This window comes from Saccostrea echinata, unplaced genomic scaffold (assembly GCF_033153115.1).
Source record: "Saccostrea echinata isolate AGI-Se365-2 ecotype Australia unplaced genomic scaffold, CSIRO_AGI_Sech_v1 ptg000027l, whole genome shotgun sequence".
NCBI classification, from domain to species: domain Eukaryota; kingdom Metazoa; phylum Mollusca; class Bivalvia; order Ostreida; family Ostreidae; genus Saccostrea; species Saccostrea echinata.
This window is the reverse complement of record NW_026889776.1, coordinates 2,713,636-2,739,407: the sequence shown is the minus strand read 5'-3', so window position 1 is coordinate 2,739,407 and position 25,772 is coordinate 2,713,636. Positions and strand designations below refer to the sequence as shown.

General features: G+C 32.7%; 1 protein-coding gene across 1 annotated transcript in view; it reads right to left on the bottom strand.

The window, feature by feature from the left end:
• Nucleotides 1–25,244, bottom strand: part of LOC133193099 (uncharacterized) — a 47,234-nt gene extending 21,990 nt beyond the window's left edge. Inside the window, exons 1-9 of the mRNA XM_061329073.1 lie at nt 25,232–25,244; nt 21,599–21,947; nt 18,521–18,582; nt 7,207–7,281; nt 6,804–6,883; nt 5,987–6,107; nt 3,976–4,082; nt 3,571–3,697; nt 2,837–2,956 (exon numbers count right to left, since the gene is read on the bottom strand). Of these exons, the coding sequence (XP_061185057.1) occupies nt 2,837–2,956; nt 3,571–3,697; nt 3,976–4,082; nt 5,987–6,107; nt 6,804–6,883; nt 7,207–7,281; nt 18,521–18,582; nt 21,599–21,947; nt 25,232–25,244 (1,054 nt within the window). The remainder of the gene's footprint in view (nt 1–2,836; nt 2,957–3,570; nt 3,698–3,975; nt 4,083–5,986; nt 6,108–6,803; nt 6,884–7,206; nt 7,282–18,520; nt 18,583–21,598; nt 21,948–25,231) is intronic.
• Nucleotides 25,245–25,772: the final 528 nt, after the last annotated feature.

Below are 25,772 nucleotides of genomic sequence, written 5' to 3'. Positions count from 1 at the left end.
TTTTACTCGACATTAGCTTGGGCCCTGGTTATCCACATGTATACAGACGGTGTTTGAACTGCAGCGAACAGCTGCATAGTATTTGCACAATCTTTCAACATTTTAAAGTTGATTTTTTACTCCAGATCGTAAGGTTAAGTCAGTAATAATTCCTTACGCGAAAAAAAAATTAGAAAACGTTTGCTTCCAACAACTTCACGGCCATGTTGTTCATAAATGTAAAAAGAACTATGATTGAACGAAAATTTCCCGGAATGCATAATATACCTTTTGATTTTTTAAAAATTATACCGCTGAAATGTTGTTGGTAACTTAATAAGACCATATGATCAAATCAGATAAAATTTTGTAGAAACTGAGTGCTAAAAAACAAATATTCAGAGAGTATAGAATAAATTCCGGGAAGAATTCGTCCCGTCGTTCCCGCTTTACAATTAGTGTAACTATTCAGAGGCCCAAGCTAATGTCGAGTAAAAAAATAAGGCCAATTTTGGAATATGATTTCAGCATATCTCGGGAAGTATACGGAATTTCGGAAAGAACTTTTGTAGTAACGTAGATTGTTTATATGTGAATAGTTATGAATAGAAAGTAGAGTTCTAGATCATTTGATTTAAAAGTATTTTATTGGCGAATGTGGGTACCCTATGAAAGGAGTTCCATACCTTTACTTTTTTTAACACCTTAATTTTTTTAAAGCGATCTAAGGGCCTGTGATTTAGCACATTCAGAAATGCCCTGAATCAAATCTATGCTGACTTGCAGAAAAATCAATTTCCGTCAAAGATCATATACGCTTAGCGTAATTACAATTACCATACCCCCCCCCCCCATTATACAACTGCTTGTATTAAATAGTAATCATCGTACGAAATTAGTCCATCTCTACTACTTATTTGCTTCCGATGTAGACAAAATCATGCATGCATTTTAACTAGTTTAAAATGGCATATAAAAATCGATATTATATTATGTTCCACCTTAAATTAGGTACTTAAGTATATATCTTTTGTTCTTTCGTTTTTATTTTCTTTTCGTTTCTTTTCAGTTCTTTCTGTATTCTTGTATTTTCTTTCCGTCTCTTCTTTTCTTTCTGTTTCTTTTCTTTCCGTTTTATTCTTTTTGTTTCTATTCTTTCCGGGGTTTTTTCTTTTGTTTCTTTTCTTTCCGTTTTTTCTTTTTGTTTCTTTTCTTTCCGTTTGTTTTCTTTCTTTTCTTTTTGAAGTTTAAAGGTACCCCGGTAAAACACGTGCACAGTTGGAAAGACAGTTTTTAATCCGTTCAATATTTACTTTACACACAAAATATATACTTATATACCTTGGTAATTCGTTGCCACTATCTATTCTGTGACAATGAATTTTATTTCGTGATCACAAATTTTAATTTGTGGGCGCGATTTCTTTATCGTGGCCACTTATTTATAATATAACAAGAGGCCCATCAGCCACATCACTCACCTGCGCACATTGGCTAGGAAAAAGCAGAAGTTGGTTCAGTATTGAAAATTTTTCGGGTGGGGACAAACTTAAATTTACAATACCTCAGGATGCTTCCATATCAATATTACTACTCATGGGTTTAATATTCTTGAGCACAAGAATTTTAGAGATCCCCCCCCCCCTTATGTATTCCTATTTAAAAACTCTGCTCGCTCATTATGGCCCCACCCTACCCACCCTAAATTTGAACAATTTTGAATCTACACTACCTGAGGATGTTCTTTAATAATATGACTAATCATCGCTTTGCTATTCTTGCGCAGAAGATTTTTAAAGATACTTCTAATATTATATATATGATCAGGTTCTTACATGGGATATAAGGCTAGGTTTTCCTTTTACTCCGAGTTAATAATTGAAATGATTATTTAGACTGCTCTGCATAAGGGGAAATCACACAGTACTAAACTTTTTCTCTCATCTACAGACAGGGACTGGGTAAGGTACTACTTGCAGTGTGATTCTATCCTAGGTTCCTATTAATAGATAAGAACCGGGTGACTCAATCTTCTTCAGAATTACTTCTCCCAGAACTTAACACCAATTATAGCAAAACGGCAAAAATGTACTGACGTCGTTATATAATGACGTTTCTCTACGACATTTATTTTGAATCAAATGGGACATAAGATTTCCACAAAAAGGAATAAATTTAGAAATAATATTTGGACAAGGTTTAAAGAATTGTAATGTCAAAAATCGAATCTAGACGGTTTATAGCAAAATGACACTAAAGATTATTAAATAGAAGCACACGAAAGGTTTAAAAGATATGAGGATGAACTGAAATGAGTGTCGAAAAGTAACGTTATATCGATGCCGGCAGACAAAACCTAATGCTGAGTTTATCTTAATATTTTAAGGGTATTTTATATCATCAAATGAAATTTTAAGACACAAATCCAAATAAATAAGGATATAAGTATGTCAAGTTTTGTTGATAACATTTGACCATTAAAGTTTTTATAGCAGCTGTGAGATTACTTTGGGATCAACCCTCGTGTTTAGGGTTTGGTAGTTTAAATGTAGTGCTATTTAATTTTGCTTTCTACTTCTTTTTTATGACTTTTTAACCTTTTCTTTGTCCTGAAGAGGGTACAGGGTATATAATAAAACCAGTGACATAAATGTTATTTATGTCTTTAGTGACATAAATGTTATTTATGTCTTTGAAAAAGCCTATAATAAATTGATTTTTTAAAAACTTTTTCATTATAAAAATACATTTCATCAGAATGTAACAATCATTAGATCAAAAGAGAACAATTTGTGCCAAGCAGAGATTATTGAAAACCCCAAAGATAATCTATTTCTTCATATTTTAATTTTCTTACCACATTCTCCACAGGTCTTTAGACAATGTCGATAAAATCCTGTTTTAGGATGGTCACACATTCCGGAATCTTTTAACTTGCTGCATTCTACTTCGTTGTCATCTTGACATACTGCGTTGTCTAAATGTTAAATATGTCATCATTATGATGGCATGTTTCTGTTCAAGTCATTTTTCTGAAGCGTTTTTCTGATCCCACCTCTAATGTTTTAGAGGTCCGTGTTTGCTCTGTTCCAAAATTTGTATTGTTTAATGGACTTTTGAGTTTGAATACTGTTCGTTATCTCCATACATTTCATGTAATACAATTATGCCTGGCATTTTTATATTAAACATACAAAGTTATGTTTATGACATGCAATCATAAATAATTGTAAAATTGCTGAAACATAGAAAAAAGTAAAATCTTAAGTATAAACTTGATGATGTCAAAATGCGACATATACAACATGCAGTCTATTTAAGCAAGTAAACTTGGTTGCAATTAAGGTGATAATGTTATCGAGTAGCCATATTTGTCATATGTTGTTTACTCTGAAATCATATTTTACTGAAATATTATTGTAAGAAAGTGTATGTTTCCTACATTTTGCCATTGATTTCCATTAGTATCACTGACATACGGATGATCAATTCTATTACGTAGTTTCCTACAAAAATGCATCTTTATTTATGAAGCTAAATTCGATGATCGTGTATTTTATCTCATTCAAAAAATACAATATCAGGACTTACTTATTTTCCTCATTTTAAGCTTAAAATAGTTGATACCAGGTGGTGCAAGCCCATCCCTGTCTGTAGGGCATATAACACTGACATACACGAATGCCTCAAAATTCTCAGAAAGAGTATTGGGAAAGCGCTGTAAAGAAGACACATAATATATATATATATATATATATATATATATATATATATATATATATATATATATATATATATATATATATATATATATATATATATATATGAGAGAGAGAGAGAGGGAGATGTTTTCTTTTTCAAAATATATTTTATGGCATGTGAGAAAACGTATTGTGATTTATAAGCGTATAGTAATTCCATGTTTTATATAAAATAATAACAATAAAAGTTTAAGAAAACTATAGACTAGACAGTTTCTGCCAGAAAATTACTTACAATGCAGAATTGTGGTTCGTTGTGGTAATCAGCTTCTTTTTGGGCTGATACTATCATGTATGTAAAATTCCTCTGCTTCCAACCAGCCCAACAATGTAGAGTCGTTACTGAAACCAAATTAACATACTTGTTTTTAGATATAAATTTAAAGACTGAAACACAATGAACGCTTTGTCAAAGAGTATTCTTTCTTTCAATTTTTCCTTTAAAAGATTTTCAATAAAATAAGAGCTTTTTTGTTTTGAACGCTTTGGTATGTGTGTATAACTTTTTCAAGGATGTATCTTTCTTATATTTAGTGTATTTAAAAATTCGTAATTTTTAAACAATCAGTAAGACAATATCACCAAGCAATGTATCATTTCATTTAAAATTGATTGTCTTTTTAGTAGCTAGATCAGACATTAGGATTAAAAATCACTGTTCCCAATCTTGATATGTCCACTTTTATTTAAAATATTATAAGTTCATTATTTTGCCTAAAAAGATTATACCACATAAGGTCTATCAGGTAACCCTACTAAATTGAAATAAATAATTTAATTAAAAAACATTGACTGATCCCAATTTCTTCTAATTTTCTTAAATTTCTAAGGAATTCTTTTTCGTTAATTTTTAATACTTCTCATAATCTAAATGTTTCTCATTTTCAAATATGCTGAAGACTTCACATACCGATACAAAAAAAATAATATAATATTAATATTGACCATTAAATAAGACAGATAAACAGTTTGACTGATTTTTTTCACTCAAAATTGCTTAAAGATTGAATGCTTACCTTGTTTAGAAAATCTTATTTTTTAAAAATACATTCTAAAACTGAACACCTTAATTATAAATTTCATTCAGTTAAGAAAATCCTTTAAGACTTTGTTTAAGATGTGAACTTAATTCATAATTCTGTAGTAAACTTGATATATTTTACAACGCTGCTGTTCCGCCAAAAATATAATCCCTGCTAGATTTTAAACTCAGTGTACAGATACCATTCTAATACGGAAGCCCATTTAAGACCTATCAAAAAATATTTTTAAATTCGATATAACGAATTGTCGAATTCGTTATAACGAATTTAATTCGTTATGACAATCCCATTGCTCAATGACCCTGAGTGCCGAGTAAAGGTCTATATTTGAAGCCCTTCACCGGTATACGTCTCTCTATGAGTGAAAATTCTCGAAAGGGACGTAAAACAATATATAACGACCAAAGAATTTGCAATATGATGACTTTCAACGAGGCTGTAGAAAGCCTTTTAACATCAGTATGTTTGTCAGTAGCCTTTCTTGTTTAAAGGTTTATGCAGAACATGCTTAGTGCTCTTGCGTACCAAATCAGTTGGGAGGCAAAAACATCATAATTTATGCATGTGACAGTAGAATATATATATATATATATATATATATATATATATATATATATATATATATATATATATATATATATATATATATATATATATATATATATATATATATATATATATTGTGTTGACCTGATTTTCAAAGACTATGTAGGTATTGTCAATTTGACTATGAAGACATCTTTATAATATCAACTTCAGACTACTTGTGTGTAGAATCGGAACAATTTTTAATAAAGTAATTACATGTATGTACATGTAGATGACCAATTACATGATCTGAAAATTTCCGAGTTCAATTTTCATAACCGAAGCAGTTGTCTGTGATGTCAAAAAGCCAGGACTTTTTCATGAGGAGTGCTTGTATAAAATGTTGAAAAATCAAACTTCTTGATAAATTTTAATTTAAAAAGCTGGAGAGAGAGATAGAGAAAGAAGCAGAAATATTTCAGTACTGATTTTTTACTTAGATGTTTGAAAATGTCTCCCAAGAGAACATTCTGTACTTCTAAACTTCTGCTGTTCACAACAAATAACAGACTGTTAACACAGACTGCATCTTGTGTTCAAAACAAATACATGTACCAAAACAACTTGTGTTAAAGGCAACAACCAACTACGACGACATTTTACAGAAATACACACCAGAACTGGTCTTTGAAAATGGATTGCATTCACTCTTCACTGGCGCAATAAAGACTATACCACCACCCTTGCTACACTCTACTTCAACAGAAGAGTTCCTCCATTCATTTTCGCATGTATCCTGAATATTAAAAGAACAATTATCAAGCATAATTAACAAAATTTAGTTACAAGATGTACTTTTAGAGATGAAATTTTGAAGGAACGTGGTGTTAATACAGATGTTATATACGTAAATCTTGTATTTGGCGAAATTCTCCGACGGGTAAAGGATTTCATAATTATCACATCTGAAATTACCAAGGTTATCAGCCGTGTGTTAGCGCAATTAAAAATATCATATTCAGTTTGTTAAAATTTAGCACCTGCCTGATAATGCTCTTAATTAAATAGCGAGACAGTAGAAACTTTGTTATCCGACGCCTGTGAATTCTGACCCTTATTTCCATTTCCACTTTGCTCTTTTCCATGTTCTTTACACTGTCTGTCCCCGAGGATACTTATCATTCGATACTTATTCATTCATGAGTAGTACAGCTATAGAATACTTTCGTTATCTCCGTTTAAATTTTAACCATCGAACATGTATCTCTACTGGTGGACAGTCTGTCCCCGAGGATACTTGTCGTTCGATAGTTATTCATTCATGAATAAAAATACCGTTCGTCACCTCCGTATTTAACTGTACAATCCGACATCACACAATTTGTGTTCCAGTGTATGTCGGATTAGACAGGTTTCACTGTAGATTAATATAATAATAAATCAATAATAGAATAATGATGTAATTAATATTCATTAAAAAGGTTAGGCTAACCTTCATTGTAAGCCCACTTATGACCCTCAGTGAAAACCCACCAGAAATAGGACAAGTGTACGCCGATGGTTTCCAAGTGGCTAGGTTAGAAAAGTAAAAGTAAGATAAAAATCTAAGAAAGGATAAGTACTTTATATACATTTGATGGATTTATAGAAAAAAAGGTAATTTGGTGCTTCATTTTGCTAATATTATATTTAAAAAAAACTCTCTGTGATATAGATTTGTTTTTTATTTTTTCTAAAAGCTATAGTTTACAATTGTCTCCCACAGAGTTTATTTCTTCGTAGTTGACTGAAAAGTGTAGAATTTACTTTCAAATTAATCAAATTTCAGACGTACACAGCAGAGACACAAATGATTTATGTATAGATAAAATTTTTATTAGTAAATTTTCTATTACCAATCCAGGGCCATTCGTCGAACACCATTTTGTCGTTGTCACACAACCTAGGAACATTTCTCCCGTTGATTGGACCTGTAAAACAAAACAGTTATATATTGTCGTCGCCATACAACCTAGGAACATTTTTTCTGTTGACTAGACCTGAGTCAAAATAATGTCTCCTTTGAGATCAAACGACACAGATTTCAGATTTCTGTGGGCGATGATGGACAGAAAATGTTAAGCGTTACGAAAACGCCGATCAGATGCCACATCAAGTCACTTATGGTCTTCCGTAGATACTCTTGTTTGTTTAATTATCTCTAAGCTCCTGGGTTTAAGGATTCCCTGATCAATAGGTAATTTAATTAAGAAGAATTAACTGCTTTTAGGATGTATAAAGAGGCACAACATGTTGAATTCACTTGAGTATCTTTTTATCATTAAGGAAACTGCCAGTTCTTCTTGGGTATCGAGGGAATCATCAAGACGTCCAAATAATCGCACGATCGTAGAAATTTCTCAAGATTTAGATTTTTTTTCAAATAATGCCATCAGGTACAAATACTCGTGCAATATAGAAATAGGCGAGAACAAATCGTACAGCGGTTTTTACATTGCTCCAAAAATGTAATTTGCTGTTTATTAAGGTCTTCCGTCTTCACGGAAGACCTTATAGTGATTCTACTGTTTCTTCTTATTATTTTTTTTTTTCCCCAAAATTTTGTGCAGGCGATTTCTCAGAAACTATTCAGTGGTTTTAAATGAAACTTTCAGGAATTATGCGTCGTCAGATGGACTTTGTTCATCAGAAGGAAAATTTGGAAAACTCGCTTCCTGTGCCAAGTTATTGACAGTTTTCTGATTTTAAAATGAGATTTTGTCCCCCCTTTTTTTCAAAAATGGTTTAAGATATGAACTGGAGACTTGTTAGAGATGATAGGTTATGTCTTCCAAATGAGGGGAATCACCTTTTTGTGCGTCGTCAGTATTTCCGGTCGTTACCGGATGCGAATTTAAAAAAGTCGAATTTTTAAACTTTTTTGTTTTTCTATAGTTTTCTTTTATTTTATTAAGGTTAATAGAGGCTCTTCTGAAAATGCTTAATATATAATTTATTTTAGAATTGATTAATCCAAACTCTAGTTATTCGCATTTCTAAATTTGAAGCGGGTCCAAAATGGCGGCTGTCTCCGTAAACTCCGATAAGTAGGTCGGAATTTACGGAGTCAGCCGAGCGTTTGTTTGAATGAAAGTACCATAAGGATCAAAGAAATGTGAAGGAATTGTTCGATTGTCACATCACAATTACGTTGCAATTCTGTTTCGAACTAGAGTTTTAATCCGGGGTTTCCTCAAACGTCTACTATAATTGTTCTTGTCTGTATCTCAAAGTAGAAAAACGACATGACTACAAGTGGAAATACGATAACTACAACCTTTTGTTTTACACCACGGAAAAACTGATCCTAAACCATGGTTATAAGTAATAGCTTTTCAAGAAACTTGCCTGACTAAAGCAATCAATATATAGTAATTATTACGTGGCCATTGTTTTTTTCCCCATGCAGGCTTGTGTCATATTAAATGAACAGAAAAGACAAAAATAAGAAAACCTTTTTTTTAAAGATTGTTTTATTAAGTTGATATAAATATTTTTTTTTCTAAAAGATGTTGTTATTGAACATAAATGGTATGAAATTCCTTGACCGTCGCAGGACGAGACATGTTTCTGGGCGAAACATTCCAGTCTTTTCATGAATGTGTAACTAATCGGGATAGTCCACTTTTGGGGTATACAGGAAAATAAAACTTGTAGAAAATCTTACCTAAATCACTGCTTTAGTGTTACTTATCCATACGATATATAATAAGTACAATATGATAAATATACTTTCTCAAACTCGATATTCAGGTTATAAGAACATTTTGAAATTTCATTGAAGCTATCACCATTTAATAGAAAATACATTCCAAAGGAAATGCGCGAATATTTACCCGTGACGTTTTGCGCGAAATAATGTATCGTGACCAACCTTTCGTAGTAGACAAATGGTCTGATGCAGAAGTATATAGAAGTGCAGAAAAAGATTACATGGACATGCCTGTATATGGAATTACATGAAATAAAAAGTTGAATACATAAAGAATAAAAGAAAGTAAACAGTATCGTCAGAGAATGGCTAAAGATATGAATATGAAACTTGCTGAGGTGATAGAGCATCAAATGTAGATATGGTGATTGACCATTATTTTTCGTCGTTCTTACTTCTGGTCACAAACGGAAGTGAATTCAAAAATGTTAAATTTGCAACTTTTTGTTTTTCAATATTTTTCTCTGGGATTTACAGGGTTAATAGAGAGTCTTCTAGGAGTTTTATTTATGTTTTCATCTTTTTGATTGAAAAAGTTTGCAGAGATTTTTAAAATTCACTTCCGGTCGAGTGTTTACCTGTCCTCAAAATTAGAATTTGTTCTCACAATATTGCTCGGCAACAGTAAACGACTGAAGTCTAAAACTTTCAGGTCTGATAGTCAGTCATCAGTTTATTTGAATCGTGAGAAAATCTTGTATCGCCGTTACTTCCGGTCGTGACAGGAAGTGATGCAAAAAAGTGAATGGTTAATGGTTAGCTTTCTTGGATTTTCATGCTGAATTTCTTTTGTCACTTTTTCAGCGTGATTTTTTGTTTTTATTTTCAGAATCGGACGGAAGACCTCTCATTGCTCGCAATGAGTTTCTAGTTATACTAATTATTTGTTATTTTCATCTAAAAGCAGCAAAAAAAAAAAAACTGCATAAAAATATTACTTATTTCTATTTTAATAGATTGTTGGACTGTACTTATCATTGTGACATAAGATTTTACATTCGGAACAAGAGGCTTGTTGACCTTCACGGTCACCTGAGTATCATGAGTTTCTCAAGCTATGACCACTTTGGCCCTACCCAAAACTGCAATGAAATACGGAGATAACGAACAGTATTCAAGCTCAAAGTTCATTAAAACAATACAAATCGGGGGCAGAGCAAACATAAACCTCCAAACACATCAGAGGTGGGATCAAGTGCCATGGAGGAGTGAGCATCCCCTGTCAACCGGTCACACCCGCCGTGTGCTCTTTGTCATGACGGGAAATAACGGAAAAATCCGTCGACAATTCATTGTGTAAATAATGGCCTAACAATTAGTATGAAAAACGTCAGTCAGCATATGACTTAATGATAGATTATATTTGCTGACAAGGTCATTGTATCGACCATATAACTTAAGAAATGATGACTTTAAACGAGACAGCTGATATTCTTGTCTCATCAACTTGTTTGTCAATAACCTCGTTTTAGATGTTGTTCATACGTAGAGCATGCTCTTGCGTATCGAATCAACTAAGAGATATACACCCCATATGCAGGTGATAAGGGTATATTGCTGCATAAGTAAGGGAAGTTGACGATTGAAAAGTTAAAGTCAATACGTTTATCATAAATCTTTGTTGTTAGATTACCATTAACGTCTTTTTCTAGTAAAATATCCAAATATGAAACAGATGTGTCAGACTCTGTGGTATCTTTTATTTCAAGCTCACTGGGATATATCGCGTTGACATATGAATGGAAATAACTACTGTTAATTGATCATACGTAGTCGATATATCGAAATGTCGAGTTGAAGGCCACAGCAAGAAATTTTTTTCATGTATTTATAAGATTTTGAATAAATTCTGCTTCATATGAATACAAAAATAGGTCTGCTAACGACGGGGCGCAATTGGTACCCATGGAAATTCCAACAGATTGTTGGAAGACCTAGTCTCCAAAACCCACATATATATTATCAATCAGAAACTCAAGCATCTTTTTAATATCAACTTCAGAGTACTTGTGTGTACAATCAGAATGTTTTTAACAAAATAATTTTGCAAAATGACAAGGTAAGTAAATTTACGAGTTCCATTTTACTGAAAAAGCAGCTGTCAATGATGTCAAAAAGCATGGACTTTAATTTATCGTGGGGAATGGTTGTATACAGTTGAAAAGTCGTAAGTTTTTATGTTATAGATTTTGGTAAAATTTTGTGATTTCAAATTTTCCAAAAGTTCCTTGGAATTTTTAAGTATCCACATCTGATTTACACCACTTCTCGAATATATTGTTGCACAGTACTCCTGAAGTTTCTCCTTCACTGCTATTAATATTTCAGTGAGGAGTAAAGAAAGAGGCTTGGTAGAACATTTACTAGAACCTGCTATGTATCTTTGTTTGTAAGGATTTTATGAAGTTTCGGAATCCAATATAATTCAAATTCAATTTGTTTGTTGGGAATATTAAACATATTCAAAACTGACATATGATTTTGAAGAATTTCCGCCTTAGAAAGAGAGCTATGGGTATAAGTTTGATTACCTAGCCCCGCCTTGGGGCATGGACCATGGTTAAGTGCTTTGTATACTAGTAGAAGACCGAGAGTTAATTACTTGTATTATCATACAAACAACTTGTCGATTAGATGTTTGTGAGTAAGAAGATTTTCAAATACGTATAATGTATTTTCAATACCGTATCAGAAGTTTTATCAAGGATTCAATTTTAGCATTATTAGCAAGTGTATTGAGGTCGCTAAAATTGAATATCCCTAAAAATACTACTTCACCAACTAAGGAAACTTCAATCATGAGCCCGGGGCCATAAATTGCACAATTTTAGTAGGAGGTTGTGCTTATAATAATCATGGAAATATCTGCATGCCTGCTAAATGTCGATGAGTATAGAAAAATATTTCAAAGATGTATTTTTAATGGATGTCTAACTATCCGAAACTTGGAGCTAAAGTTCTGGACCCCGGAGAGCCAAGAATTTAACAATTAGGGAAAAGGGTTGACTAATTATTGCTATTATGCAAAAACAGTCTGTCTGCAAGATTTCCATGAGTAAGGAGAACATTGTCAAAGTTTTAATGTGTTTTCAACGTATGCCCAACTTATCCCCGCCCTGGAGTCCCGAATTATTTGCCCGGAAATATGATTTTCAGAATATTACTATATTGCATAAAGTCCATTAGTAGAGAAGGTGTAATGTATTTTCAATATTTGGCCAACTAAGCCCCACCTTTTGGTCTGAACTTTGGACAGGGACAGGGCAATTTTATAATTTTGGTTAGTGCATATCATATTTGTAGAAATAATTTGCATGTTTTATGTCCATGAGTAGAGAAGATGGTTTTCAGAAATAAAAGTGTATTTTCAATGAATGACCATTGATCATACACTGAAATAATTACACCTTTCCTTTGAAAATTTTCTTATTTACTCATGGACATGGAGCAGGCAAATTGTTTATTATAATGAGCAGCGAGTCCTCTCCAAAAATAATTAAAGATAATGCTTCCTGGGACCAGAGATCATGACCAGGGTAGGAGTAAGTTGGTCAAATATTGATATTCATCATACGGTGTCCTCTACCTTCTTAACTCCTAGTAGACAATCTGCATGAATATGATAAAGTTATGGAGTCTTTATAAAGTCCTCACAAAACTGTAAATTTTTCTCACATAAATGCAGACCAGTTCCAGGTAGAAACAAACTGCTCACAGCCAGATAAACTCATGATACCCGGTTGACCGCCAAGGCCTATTGTTTTATTGTTTTCATGCTCTTACAAACCATGTATTCAGTTTTCCTTTCAGATTTGCAGGAGTAAAGAAGATTTTCTAAAGTCATATAATTTTTCACTATGATCATTTTGGCTAAATCTAATCTCAAAGTATAAAGATTTTTGGAAAATTTACAAAAATCACAATGTATGTTTTATCTCACCTCTTACATGTTTCCTAGCAAATAAAGACAATTTGCCATGTCGACAAGAAGTTGGACAATGCACAACGCATGACAAGGGTCGAAGACCTGAGTGACTATTTATTGAAAATTTACCAAATGATATTGAAATATCAATTATGTTTTTAAGGTTAAATATGCTTATGATTTTATTTTAATTTTTTCAGGCACGCTTGTCAATTTCTTTATTTCTTTTTGATCTTCTGAAACTGGTTGTTGGGAATAGGTTTTATGTCAATAGACTGTCTATAGATAGAGATTTTTTCCATATTTATATTTTTTTAATGTTGTTTTTTATTTTAACTTATTTATTAATTTACATGTATTTATTTATCTTTTTCTTCCTTTATCAAAATACATTAAAAAAACTTAAGTTTGTTCAAGTACAGTTTTGAGACCTCGTTCAACACTAGCAACATATGAGATTTAAAACATTGTGCGAGTTTATACAAAAACTAAATTCGATAATGAACAGATTTTTAAACAGGTTTTCTGTAGTAGAAATCAGATTTCATCTTTTCGACGTCGTTTGACATTTTTGCCATTCAAGGTCTTAAATAATATAACATTATTAACAGCACGCATCGTGAAGTACATCATTTCTTGGGGTACGTGTCAAATAAAAAAAAAATTAAACGTGTTAACAATATAATGATCTTCAATCACAGGGGCTTGCTCCCGTAGTTTAAATGATAGTTATTAAAAAATCATATAAAGTTTTAGTTGTTAATTAATGACTTTTTAATGAGTTTTTTTTTTTCAGATTAAGAGCAAGCCCCCGTGCTTGCTTCAATCACAAATTGTTACATGAAGAGTTTAAATCTGAAATTTAAACTTACGAGCATCTATAACTTATGTGTTTAAAATCATTTTTAATAACTTTCTCGTGCACTTACTGGTAGAAAATATTTTATTGTATTTTGCAAATTCACATCGATTCATTGTATTTTTTTTTACTAAATATCTAAACATTATTTTGTTTTTATTTTTTTCTGAAAGTTTTTCTTTGACTTTTTTGTACAATGTATTTGGAATTAACCGTTCAATTTTCATATGTATCTCTTTAGTACGCGAAGGCGAAGAATTTCGTGTTTATGAACTGAAATTGAAAGTATAGTTGCGCTAGATTCTAAAATTGCCCAAATTTATTTTACCTTTGATATTCCATTTTATATACTGTTAAAATCATATTTTTTAATGTTATCAGGACTAATCAGAGAGGCAAGCATTAAAAGTGCTAAATTTGTCTGAAAATCTTAATGTGTCGGTACAGCACAAATGCTACTCGTCCGTCTTGATAAAAAAGGAACAAAGTTTATAAAATTTTATGAATTAATCGATATCCAAGGACCGTATATTTGTACAAAATGTATCAAAGAGAACGAGACTTAGATAGTCGACATGTGTGTCTTGTTCGTTCAATTTCATTTGGTATTCATGTTCATTTTAACATACATAGCAAACCAAAGAAAAAATACAAATGTATTACTATTTATATTTTCCCCTAAGATTTTATGTACCGTTGACAGTTGGGGGAATGAAACCTCAAACTTGTTTTGCAACTTGCCATACATCATCTCATTCAAACTGAGTACAAAATCTTATGTAAGCTGAGAAAATCTGACTACTTTCAAAATGACGTCAGAGCTGGAGACCGGTCCTTCGGATGAGACTATCACATATTGCAGTAGATGCTGGCAGAAAAAAAAACCTCCCTGCTCAATGGTCATAAGTTCTGGGTACAGGTCTAAATTTGCAGCCTTCCACCGACTATTGTTGGCGTCCCACAAGAGAAACAAAACTGCATTTCTATTCACAGGAGGAACAGCACTCAAATAAATATTTTTCAAATGCCATTTTGTAAATTTTGAATTTACTGGTTGTATGTAATTATCACACTAGCAGCCTGGCAAATTGTAATTTTAGCTCACCTGAGCCAAAGGCTCAAGTGAGCTTTTCTGATCAAAATTTGTCCGTTGTCTGTCGTCGTTGTCGTTGTTGTTGTAAACTTTTCACATTTTCATCTTCTTCTCAAGAACCACTGGGCCAAATTCAACCAAACTTGCCACAAAGTATCCTTGGGTGAAGGGGATTCAAGTTTGTTCACATGAAGGGCTACGCCCTCTTTCAAGGGGAGATAATTAGGAATTAGTGAAAAAATAATGGCATCATTTAAAAATCTTCTTCTCAAGAACCACTGGGCCAGGAAAGATGAAACTTATGTGGAAACATCCTCAGGTAGTGTAGATTCAAGTTTGTTCAAATCATGACCCCCGGGGGTAGGGTGGGGCCACAATGGGGGATCAAAGTTTTACATAGAAATATATAGGAAAATATCTTTAAAAATCTTCTTCTTAAGAACAGCAAAGCCATGATTGGTCATATTTATATGGAAGCATCCTCAGGTAGTGTACATTCAAGTTTGTTCAAATCATGACCCCCGGGGGGTAGGGTGGGGCCACAATGGGGGATCAAAGTTTTACATAGAAATATATAGGAAAATATCTTTAAAAATCTTCTTCTTAAGAACAGCAAAGCCATGATTGGTCATATTTATATGGAAGCATCCTCAGGTAGTGTAGATTCAAGTTTGTTCAAATCATGACCCCCGGGGGTAGGATGGGGCCACAATGGGGGATCAAAGTTTTACATAGAAATATATAGGAAAATATCTTTAAAAATCTTCTTCTTAAGAACACCAAAGCCATGATTGGTCATATTTACATGGAAGCATCCTCAGGTAGTGTAGATTCAAGTTTGTTCAAATCATGACCCCTGGGGGTAGGGTGGGGCCACAATGGGGGGGGTCAAAGTTTTTCATAAGAGAATATAGAAAAAAAACTTTAAAAATCTTCTTCTCAAGATAAGCAAAGACATGAATGTTCATATTTATTGGAAGCATCCTCAGGTAGTGTAGATTCAAGTTTGTTCAAATCATAACCCCCGGGGGTAGGGTGGGGCCACAATGGGGGATCAAAGTTTTACATAGAAATATATAGGAAAATATCTTTAAAAATCTTCTTCTTAAGAACAACAAAGCCATGATTGTTCATATTTATATGGAAGCATCCTCAGGTAGTGTAGATTCAAGTTTGTTAAAATCATGATCCCCGGGGGTAGGGTGAGGCCACAATGGGGGATCAAAGTTTTACATAGAAATATATAGGAAACTATCTTTAAAAATCTTCTTCTTAAGAACACCAAAGCCATGATTGGTCATATTTATATGGAAGCATCTTCAGGTAGTGTAGATTCAAGTTTGTTCAAATCATGACCCCTGGGGGTAGGATGGGGCCACAATGGGGGGGGGGGGTCAAAGTTTTTCATAAGAGAATATAGAAAAAGAAACTTTAAAAATCTTCTTCTCAAGATAAGCAAAGACATGATTGGTCATATTTATATGGAAGCATCCTCAGGTAGTGTAGATTCAAGTTTGTTCAAATCATGACCCCCGGAGGTAGGGTGGGGCCACAATGGGTGATCAAAGTTTACAGAGGAATATATAGGAAAAAATCTTTCTCTCAAGAACAGAAAAGCCATGATTAGTCAAATTGATATGGAAGCATCGTTGGGTAGTATAAAATGAAATTTGTTCAAATGAGCGCCCCCGGGGGTAGGGTGGGGCCACAATGGGGTATCAAATTTTTACAAATGAATATATGGGAAAAAATCCTCTGCTCAAGAACAGCAAAGTTATTTGTTATATTGATATGAAAGCATTGTCAGGTAGTTTAAAATCCCCCATCCCCCCTCTCTCCCCCGTTAACTTTTCAATACTGAACTGATTTTTGCTTTTTTCCTAGCCAATGTGCTCAGGTGAGCGATGTGGCCCATGGGCCTCTTGTTGCATTTACTGTCGATATGACATATAGCTCATCAACATGTGTCCAAAACCATTCAGGTCAGTAGCTGTAATCTCAATCCTCACATATTTATAATTCAAACAATATAAAAATGTTAAAGTTTGATTGTTCCATGTGGCCCCACCCTACCCTCGGGGTTGTAATTTGAACAGATTTGAATCTGCACTAACTGGGGTGTTTCAAAATTAAATATGTCTACTAGTAATTCTGACTGTTCTTAAGAACAAGATTTTCAAAAAAAAAATTCTTATACATTTCTATGAAAAATTGTTATCACCCATGTTGTTATCACCCAAAACATGATTTGAACAAAAAATCGGGCGCTTCTATAAAATAGGATTAATCATTGCTTCGTTGGTCTTGAGAAGAAGATTTTCAGATTTTTCTTAAACTACACTATGTAATAAAGCTTTTACATTTTAAGTTTCATCTTTTCTGACTAATTAAGTGTTTCTTGAGGGGATTTTTGAAAAATGCCATTAAATATTCACTTATTCTTAATTGTGGCTTTCATTTAAAAAAAACTTGAACACCCAAGGATGCACTGTGCCAAGTGTGGTTGAAATCGCCCCAGTGATTCTGGAGATTGAAAAGTTTACAAGGACAACGACGCCGAAAGACAGCTGACAGATTTTGATCAGAAAAGCTCACTTGAAACTTCGGCTCAGGTGAGCTAAAACTGGTTCAGATACCACTTTTAATTTTATTAGTTTCAAATAATCGTAACTTAAGAAAATATACATGATGTACAGCACTGTCACGGGAAAAGATGAAAATCAATGAACATTCTTAACATGTAACTGTGTATTTTTCGAAGTCGTGAAAGAAGGCAACCTTAGTTCAAAGAGTGCTACTCATCATTGAGGAAAAGGATATTACACTCCAGAAAAAGATAGAGCAGAATAAATGTCAAACATCCTCGCAAAATACATGGAAGGTAGATTACATACGAGACATAATGAGGAAGTGGTTTACAGTTTTCTTTTTTTCTCTGTGTGGGATTCAATGCTTTTATTAGTAATAGTTGTGTGTACACGTGTGGTTGATTGATTGTTTGCTTAAAGAATTTTTTTTACTTATGTTGGGACGCCACCATTTGCCAGTGGAAGGCTGCAAATTTAGACCTGTACTCGGAACTTGTGGCCATTGAGCAGTTAGGATCTTTTTCGTGACATCATTTTGAAAGAATTTTAATATTCTATAGTTGCACTTCACACACACAAAAAATGTGTGTTTCGAAGGAGGGGGGAAATTCATAAAAGTTGATTAAAAAATGTATGAGGCATTTATCTATCCCATGTCATAAACATACAGTAAGACTTCTTAAATTTAGGCATTCCTTTCGATCTTCTTTGTGTAAGGATTTTATCTCAGAAAAAAAAACCCACACGTATAATGTTTTGAGTGTTATTGTACAGGTCTTCTCACAATGTAACAAGGTCCTAGAAAAGAATACCTTTCGGCAATGTAGCCATACCGATAACATGCCGTTTTATTTCAAATTTACTGGGTGGGTGAATACAAAATTTACACGAAACATGTAAAAATATTGTGTAAATTCATTTTACCTCTATCCAATAAATTCAAAATTTACAACATGATCGGTAACTTATACGATCTCCACCAGTAACACTTACCTTTCCTTACTGTAACAACGCCCTCACTTCGTCGCTGGAATGACATGCAGACATATTTTGTTCTAAAATGAAAAGAAGATTTCAGAATACATCTCCTGTAACAAAAGGCCATATCAGAAAAAAGACCTGAAATTTGGCGACATGTGGCTGAACCGATCTGATGTTGGTGATCTCTGTTACAGAATGTGGGCTACTGAAAGGCTGAAGTGATGGGATTTTCTGTAAAAACTTTACATTCATAAATAATAATTAATTACTCAACTGTTTTAAGTCAGAATAAGTCAGTTAATTGAATTACTCGTCAAGTGTTCTTTTTGGTAAGTCACCAGTCACTCACACTCACAGTGTTCACGTTCAATAACGTTCATGTTACATTTTAATATTTACATGTTACGTACATCTCCGTCTATCAGTTATGAAAAGGGCTTCGGATTATTTGAATGTAATTTTTGGACAGAATAATGAAGTTATATTCCGTCTAAATTATTTGAAGGTTCATATTTGATTGAAATTTGAGACCATTGCATAGATTCTTCAACGAACACTACCATGCAAATAAAAAGAACATAAACTCCAAATAAGTTATTTTTGTTATCTACTATCAAACTAGTAAAACACAGTGTTATTCAGCAAAATTTAAATCTTACATATGAGTGGGTGTTCTCTTTATATTAATTTTTGTATATTGGTAATGAGTGTGGGTTTTAATTAAAGCAGGGAAATTCAAGATAACACGTGCAATACTTTTAGAGACTCTTCAACCTGTGGCTAGCGTTTATTTAATCATGTAAAGGGTATTGCACTAATAGTAAGCACAACTATAAAATAACAATATTTCCACTGGGCAAAATTTTCTTTTATTTTATATCAAGAAACAGCAAGTAAACACATCAAACACACAGACTGTAGTAGAGGAAGAAGCATTTCTTATCATGTGAGTTTTACCTTGTCTCCAAGGTCAAATACACATGTACTTTCTACCTTAGCATTCAAAACAAAATATTATTTATCAATTGCTGTTTTTATTATAGATACTAGCCTAAACACGAAGATTATTATTCATTACTTATGTTTAATGCATATTCTTTTTTATTTGCATAATATAATTATTGTTCAATGAAGAATGACAGCATTAAGTTCAAAGAACTGCGAACGATAGCATTGTTCTCCCGCCTACCTCCAAGTCGATTTTCAAAAGTTAACATATTTTGATGATTTTTCATATTTATATACATATTTATATGAATTTTCATAAAACATTACTTCTGTGGGAAAACAAAGAGAGGTAACTCTATAATTTGGGTAAAACTTGTGCTTTTCACAATAGAAATCAACGGAAAATATATTTAAAACATCCCCCCCCCCGTGAAACAAAAATTCCTTTTTACACGTAATATGGACTGTCATTTTACAAATTCATACCAAAGCTTTTTGTGTTTCAGGGGGGGGGGGGGGGTTATGTTTACAGACAAAAAAATTCAAAAATGCTTATTTTTTTCACCAATTTCAAAGGGTTTTACGACTGAAATATTGTATTTTTTAAATAATATATGTTTTATTTTATATGCGTAAAACATAAGAAAAGATTTTAGGAACATTTATTCATATCGAAGAATATTTTATAATGTGTTGATGCTTTAAAGCCCGATTTCAATGGAAAATATCGTCTACCCCCCTCATTTAAAGAGCTGGAATTATGTGTAATTAACTATTTAACACTGGCAGTAAAATTATCAGTCAATTACCAATTAACTGTTCTTTGCATTTAACAAAGATTTTACTGTCAAATTGTCATTGGTATTAAATTAAATGGGTTTAAAATGTAGGCGGGAATCGAGAGTTAGCGTGCGTAGTTCTTTGACTCAACATGAGCCTTTCAGAAAGTTAACCTTTATTTATCCCTGTGATACATCTTCTCTAAAATAAAATGTCAAAAAAGTTGAGATTATTCATCTTTGTTGTATACACGAAGTTGGTCGCCTCTTAATCAGAGTTTCCTTCAAGAATTTCTTATAAGTAATGAGTTAAATTGAAAAAATATTGCTAATGCATAATAATATTTTTTAAAAAGTCATTGTCAGCCAGGATGTTTTTTTTATCTAACAAAGGGTGAGTAATTTCTCAAAGTCAAACTATTTCAAATCTCCATTCTTGCCGACCAGGTACTGATCTCTGATTTAAAAGGGTAAGCAGGTACACATACTTGTGTGTGTGGTATATATTTTGTGGTAAATTGAGTCCTGGTTGGATTTGTTTAATTGAGTTGGACTTTACTGTCATATTCTGAATTATTTCTTTTATATTTCTGTCAGGATGACTGCAATGAAATTGATTAGTTAGCTTCAGTATTTAATTTCCTGTGCTTACAGAATGTGAAAAGGAAGGAGATGGAAGTATCTAATTGCAAAAATATCTTCCCAGTAATTCATCGTAAATTAGAGGGTGCTGGCAATTCATTCACTAATTAGAACTTATCGCAGCAACTAGCTGGAGATTTTGATGGGGGTAAATTGTAGGCCGCAGAATTTATGCCGCAGAAATCATATTTTAACATTTTTTTATCAAGAGAATACTTTTAAAACTACGTATGATTTCTTTTATGTGCAAAACCTCTTCCAATGAAAATAGATTAGACAAGCAAAATGGTGGAGAAAATAGTAATTTAAAAAATATCGCTACAGTTGTTTTAAATATTGCTTTAAAATCGGAGTGTGAAGTTGAAATTGGAAGATAAATCTTGAAAAAACTATAGGAGAAACTAATGACAGTTTCCTCTTGACCACGTACACGTATTTCATTAACATTAAAAAGGGAAAAATTCATTATTTTTTTTTCTGACCATAAGATACCTCGATATTACATATTATATTTTTTTCATATTAAAAAAATCCTTTTTTTCCGATATCAGCAACATCGTATAATCACCAAATATTCATAATTTAATAAATATGACCGACTTTTTTATCCGATCATCATCAAATTCAACATTTCTGCCTTTTTCAGACTGTCAAGGTACCAGATTACAGTTTTATTTTGCTTCGTATTTGTAAATAATTCAATATTAAGGTGATGTTCTACCCTGTGACGTGCTGTTCCAGCAGTCGGTACGTGTAGAGACCGGCGGTTTCGTTTGCCGAGTCCACGGTAAGACACGTCCGGTTGTAGGACAACGTTTTCTCGCCACATCTTTCTGACGACGTAATTTTATTGGAGAGTCGCCTGGACTTTGATTCACATGTCCTATAGAATTCTTGTCGGATCTGCCACATGTCAGAGCCCGTGACGTAAATTTCACTGAGTTGTTGTATTTGGGGGTTGGTACTGATTTGGAACCAGTGCGTTTTGGTTTTCCAGGGTTTCAAAAGTCCGGTCTCCTCGTCCATAGCACTTATGAGGAACTTAGGAAATGTACATTCAGACCCACATTCTGAAGGGAAAAAAGCATAATACTCCTTTAAATGAAATATATCAGTTCTCTAGGTTTTCTAATTGAACTTTGGTTTAACGTAGACAATAAAATGCTTTCTTTGGTTGTTAGTACAGGAATTAATACCGCAGCTGTTGCAGAAAAAAATACATAACCCGCGTAAAAGGGTTATGTGAATTTTTTCTGCAATAGCTGCGACGTTAATTCCCGTACTAACAAACAAAGAAAGACATTTTATTGTTTATATTTATATCTTTTTAAAGAAAGACATTCAAAGTAAATTGAATATGTTAATTATTGTATTATAGATGTGTATGGCATTGTATGCATAATTGATGGAACAGCCATTGCTTAAGAAATCTATGCAGGTGACTTGCTTAGTGTTGTTTATGGACTGATTAACGGCAATGGTTTTATAAGAAATAAAGGAAATAATACTCAGTGGATGTAAATATATGTTCACTCTGCTAGTGTCAAACACTCTTTTGATCTGCAAATGTACCGTCTATTTATTCAAACTATACTACAAAATTTTTCACTAAGGCAATATTTAATGGCTTTGATTTCTTTGTTACAACTAAGATTTTTAATCAGAAGGAACTACTTGAGAATGAAGTAAATTATGTTTCCTATCATGCTATATACATGTACATACTCTTCAATGTAAATATACATGTACATGTCACACGGCCATAACGGTCTCCAGATTATAATTGTGAAAATTTACATAAATTTCTGCTTGAAAACTAAGATGCATCTATTTAAACTTTAAAAGAAAACTTCTGGGAATAATTACTCAAAATATCTTCAGAGATTATAATTTATTAATAACTTAACTGATTTAGCTTTAAAGGTACCAAGCTTTATTAAATATTGTCACTTTTTCAGCCATCTTCCACTCTTGACTATTTTTGTCCCCCGCTTTCACTGAAAGTCGGGGATATTAAATTCAGTCTGTTTTTCCGTCCATCCGTCTGTCTGTAAAACTTTGTTTCCGCACGATATCTCAAGAAACCTTTGAGCGTTTGCAATGAAATTTTACATAGCAACTCCCTATGGCCTAGAAAAGACCCCTATTTATTTTGAGGTCAAAGGTCATAAATTCTGTCTGTTTTAACACTTTCGTTTCCGCGTGATATCTCGAGAAGCCTTTATTGCAAGTTTTTGCTATGAAAGGATGAATCTCTAGAACGCCATTTTCCGGCCTACGATAAAATCACTTAAGAATGTGATTTTATGTAACTTTAATCATTCTATTTCATGATTTTGATGTTTGTTTTTCAACATCGATCACCTAAGTCACGTGATTTAGAGATTACAAATGGCTGTCAATTAAAGAAAAATTGAGCTTAGGTCTATTTACATCAAGCTTCTATGCATGTTTCTGAATGTAAATGATCAAAAATTGTTTATGTCGGAAACATATTGGACTTAAGTAATAAATGCGAAGATTGTTTAATTTTAGGCTTAAAATATATTTTTATAACAAGAGTTTTGATGCATTCACATTTTGCATATTTTGAATGTAAATCTTTACAAAATGCACCTCGTATGATGTTGAAAAATGTTTAATTAGGATTTAATTAAAAGTATTATTTCATGTTTGTTTATATTGTAATTGTGTATTGTTTCTATAGATGTGGCACCTATTTTACGCATAAAATGCCCATGTAAGAAATGAGGTTTCTAAGCTTCTGATGAACTATAAAAGTAGTGTATCAAATGTTGAAAGCATTGAATGGATTTTGTTTGTGATTAAATAAAAATTAAGTTGTAATCAATAAAATAATTTCTACATTTGCAAAAAATAAGAAATCATTAATTTACAGGATGAAAATATTTATGCAATTACATGTTGACTATTCATTCAAATAGTCAGTACATAAAACTCAGAACGGTTGTATTAAAAATATATATATCGACGTAAAATGAAATAACATCGTAAGAATTGCTTTGATTTCATTTAATTACACATGTAAAACAATATATTTAATTAAAAAACCTATCTAAACTATAATACATAAATGTATGTATAAAAGTCGACCCCCCCCCCCCATTTTCTACGGCACTCTGTAAAATGGAGTAGATTTTCAACAGTTCCTAATTCCACTACGCATATCAGAAGTTTTAGTATATATCCTTGGACTAACAAAGTTCTACACGTCCCAGGTACAAAATGGGCCCTAAGGGTTTGACGCTCCTTTCGCACCCTTGAAACCTAAGGGTTAAATTTCCTTTTCCCAGTGCCGCGTCAAAAACTAAGGTGTTTAACACGGGTAGTGACAGTTCCTTTGTAAAATCCTCAGCATTAAAAGTAAATCATCTTTAAAAAGGAGGTCCCGTCCCAAGGTAAGCGTTGGTCAATAATGAAACCATGCATAAATCAAACTTTGATACTTCACCTTAAATGGATGATCTCTTTATCTGAGTGAATAATTCTAAAATGGCGTAAAGCAACATTCAGTTTTCAATCACATGTGACATTTAGGAACCCCTCTCCTCCTTGGCATTTTATTTTCTAAGACAGAACAGCTGTTCTCGTAACTTATATTGATGCTACCAAAGATGTGTGGTAAAAAGACTGAGTCCTCTCATCACCCAGTTAACAAAATACATGGATCCCATGTCACTCATACGGAAAAGTGTCCTTGTAAAAGGTCGAGGCGAAAATTCCCATTATGAAACCATCCCATTGGAAATTCCCTATCTATATAAGTTACATGTGTACCCATAGAAAAATAATTCTATAACACAAATAGCAAATGAATCTTCTCGCTACAACAAAGATAGCTTTTATCATTTCTAGAACTAACAGATATGCAGTACCCCTAAGGAAAAGTAGCATAGATAAACTAAAGTATCATTATAAATAATACTAATTATTATAATAAATAACTTACATTCACGCCTTATAGTCTATAAAAAGTTTTTTTTGTTTGTTTTCGTTTTTAATTTCTAGCAGATAATTCAATGAGACTTGTCTTCACGTGTAATTTCATTACATCCAGTCATTTCAGTCCTTTGATTTTAGATTTTTTAAAGTAAAAAGTTGATATTTTTTGAGTAAACATGCATGGCTTATAACAATTCTTAGTAAATCAATAGAAATATGTACTTTAAGTGAAAGTTTATAATGGACTTTTGCGAGAACACTAACTTTTACAGTTGACGGCTTACTTTGACATTTAAACAGGCGTTATGTACGGAGATACGGAATTGATGATATATAAGAAAACATAAATAATGGTTAAAGTTATGGTATTATGGGCACGTACATCATTTACCAACACCAGACATTATTGGAGGTAGAATAAAATTACTTAAAATGTCTTATTCATGAGAGATAGAATCCCTTTTTATTTTCATTTTCTTCAGGGACTAAATATTGAAGAAAAAACATTCCGGAAGGAAAATTTGGCAGGATTTGGTTAAGTTGGAAAGGGAGGAGGTTGTTTGTATGTCAGTTGCTTCTCCCTTCCTAGACAACGTAATATGGGCTTTGAAATGGCCGATTATTATCAATTTAGTAAATGCTAAGGTAAACATTTATATCGCAAAAGAGGTTCCGTACATTTTCCTAGTGTAAAAGTAAGTTGTCGATTGTAAAAGTCAGCGCTTCTCGCAAAAGTCCAATAAGAAATAATCTACATAAGCTAATATCCTTTATTATGAGTAGTTAGCTTTTCCTGCAAATATCGTAAAAATGAAGCGAAAAGTTTTAATTTACATGTCATAACCACCTTTAACCAAGTTCATAATTTGGTAGTCACTTTTTATGTTTATTAGAAGTTTACAAACAAATTTTGGTGTTGGTTAAAGGTGGTT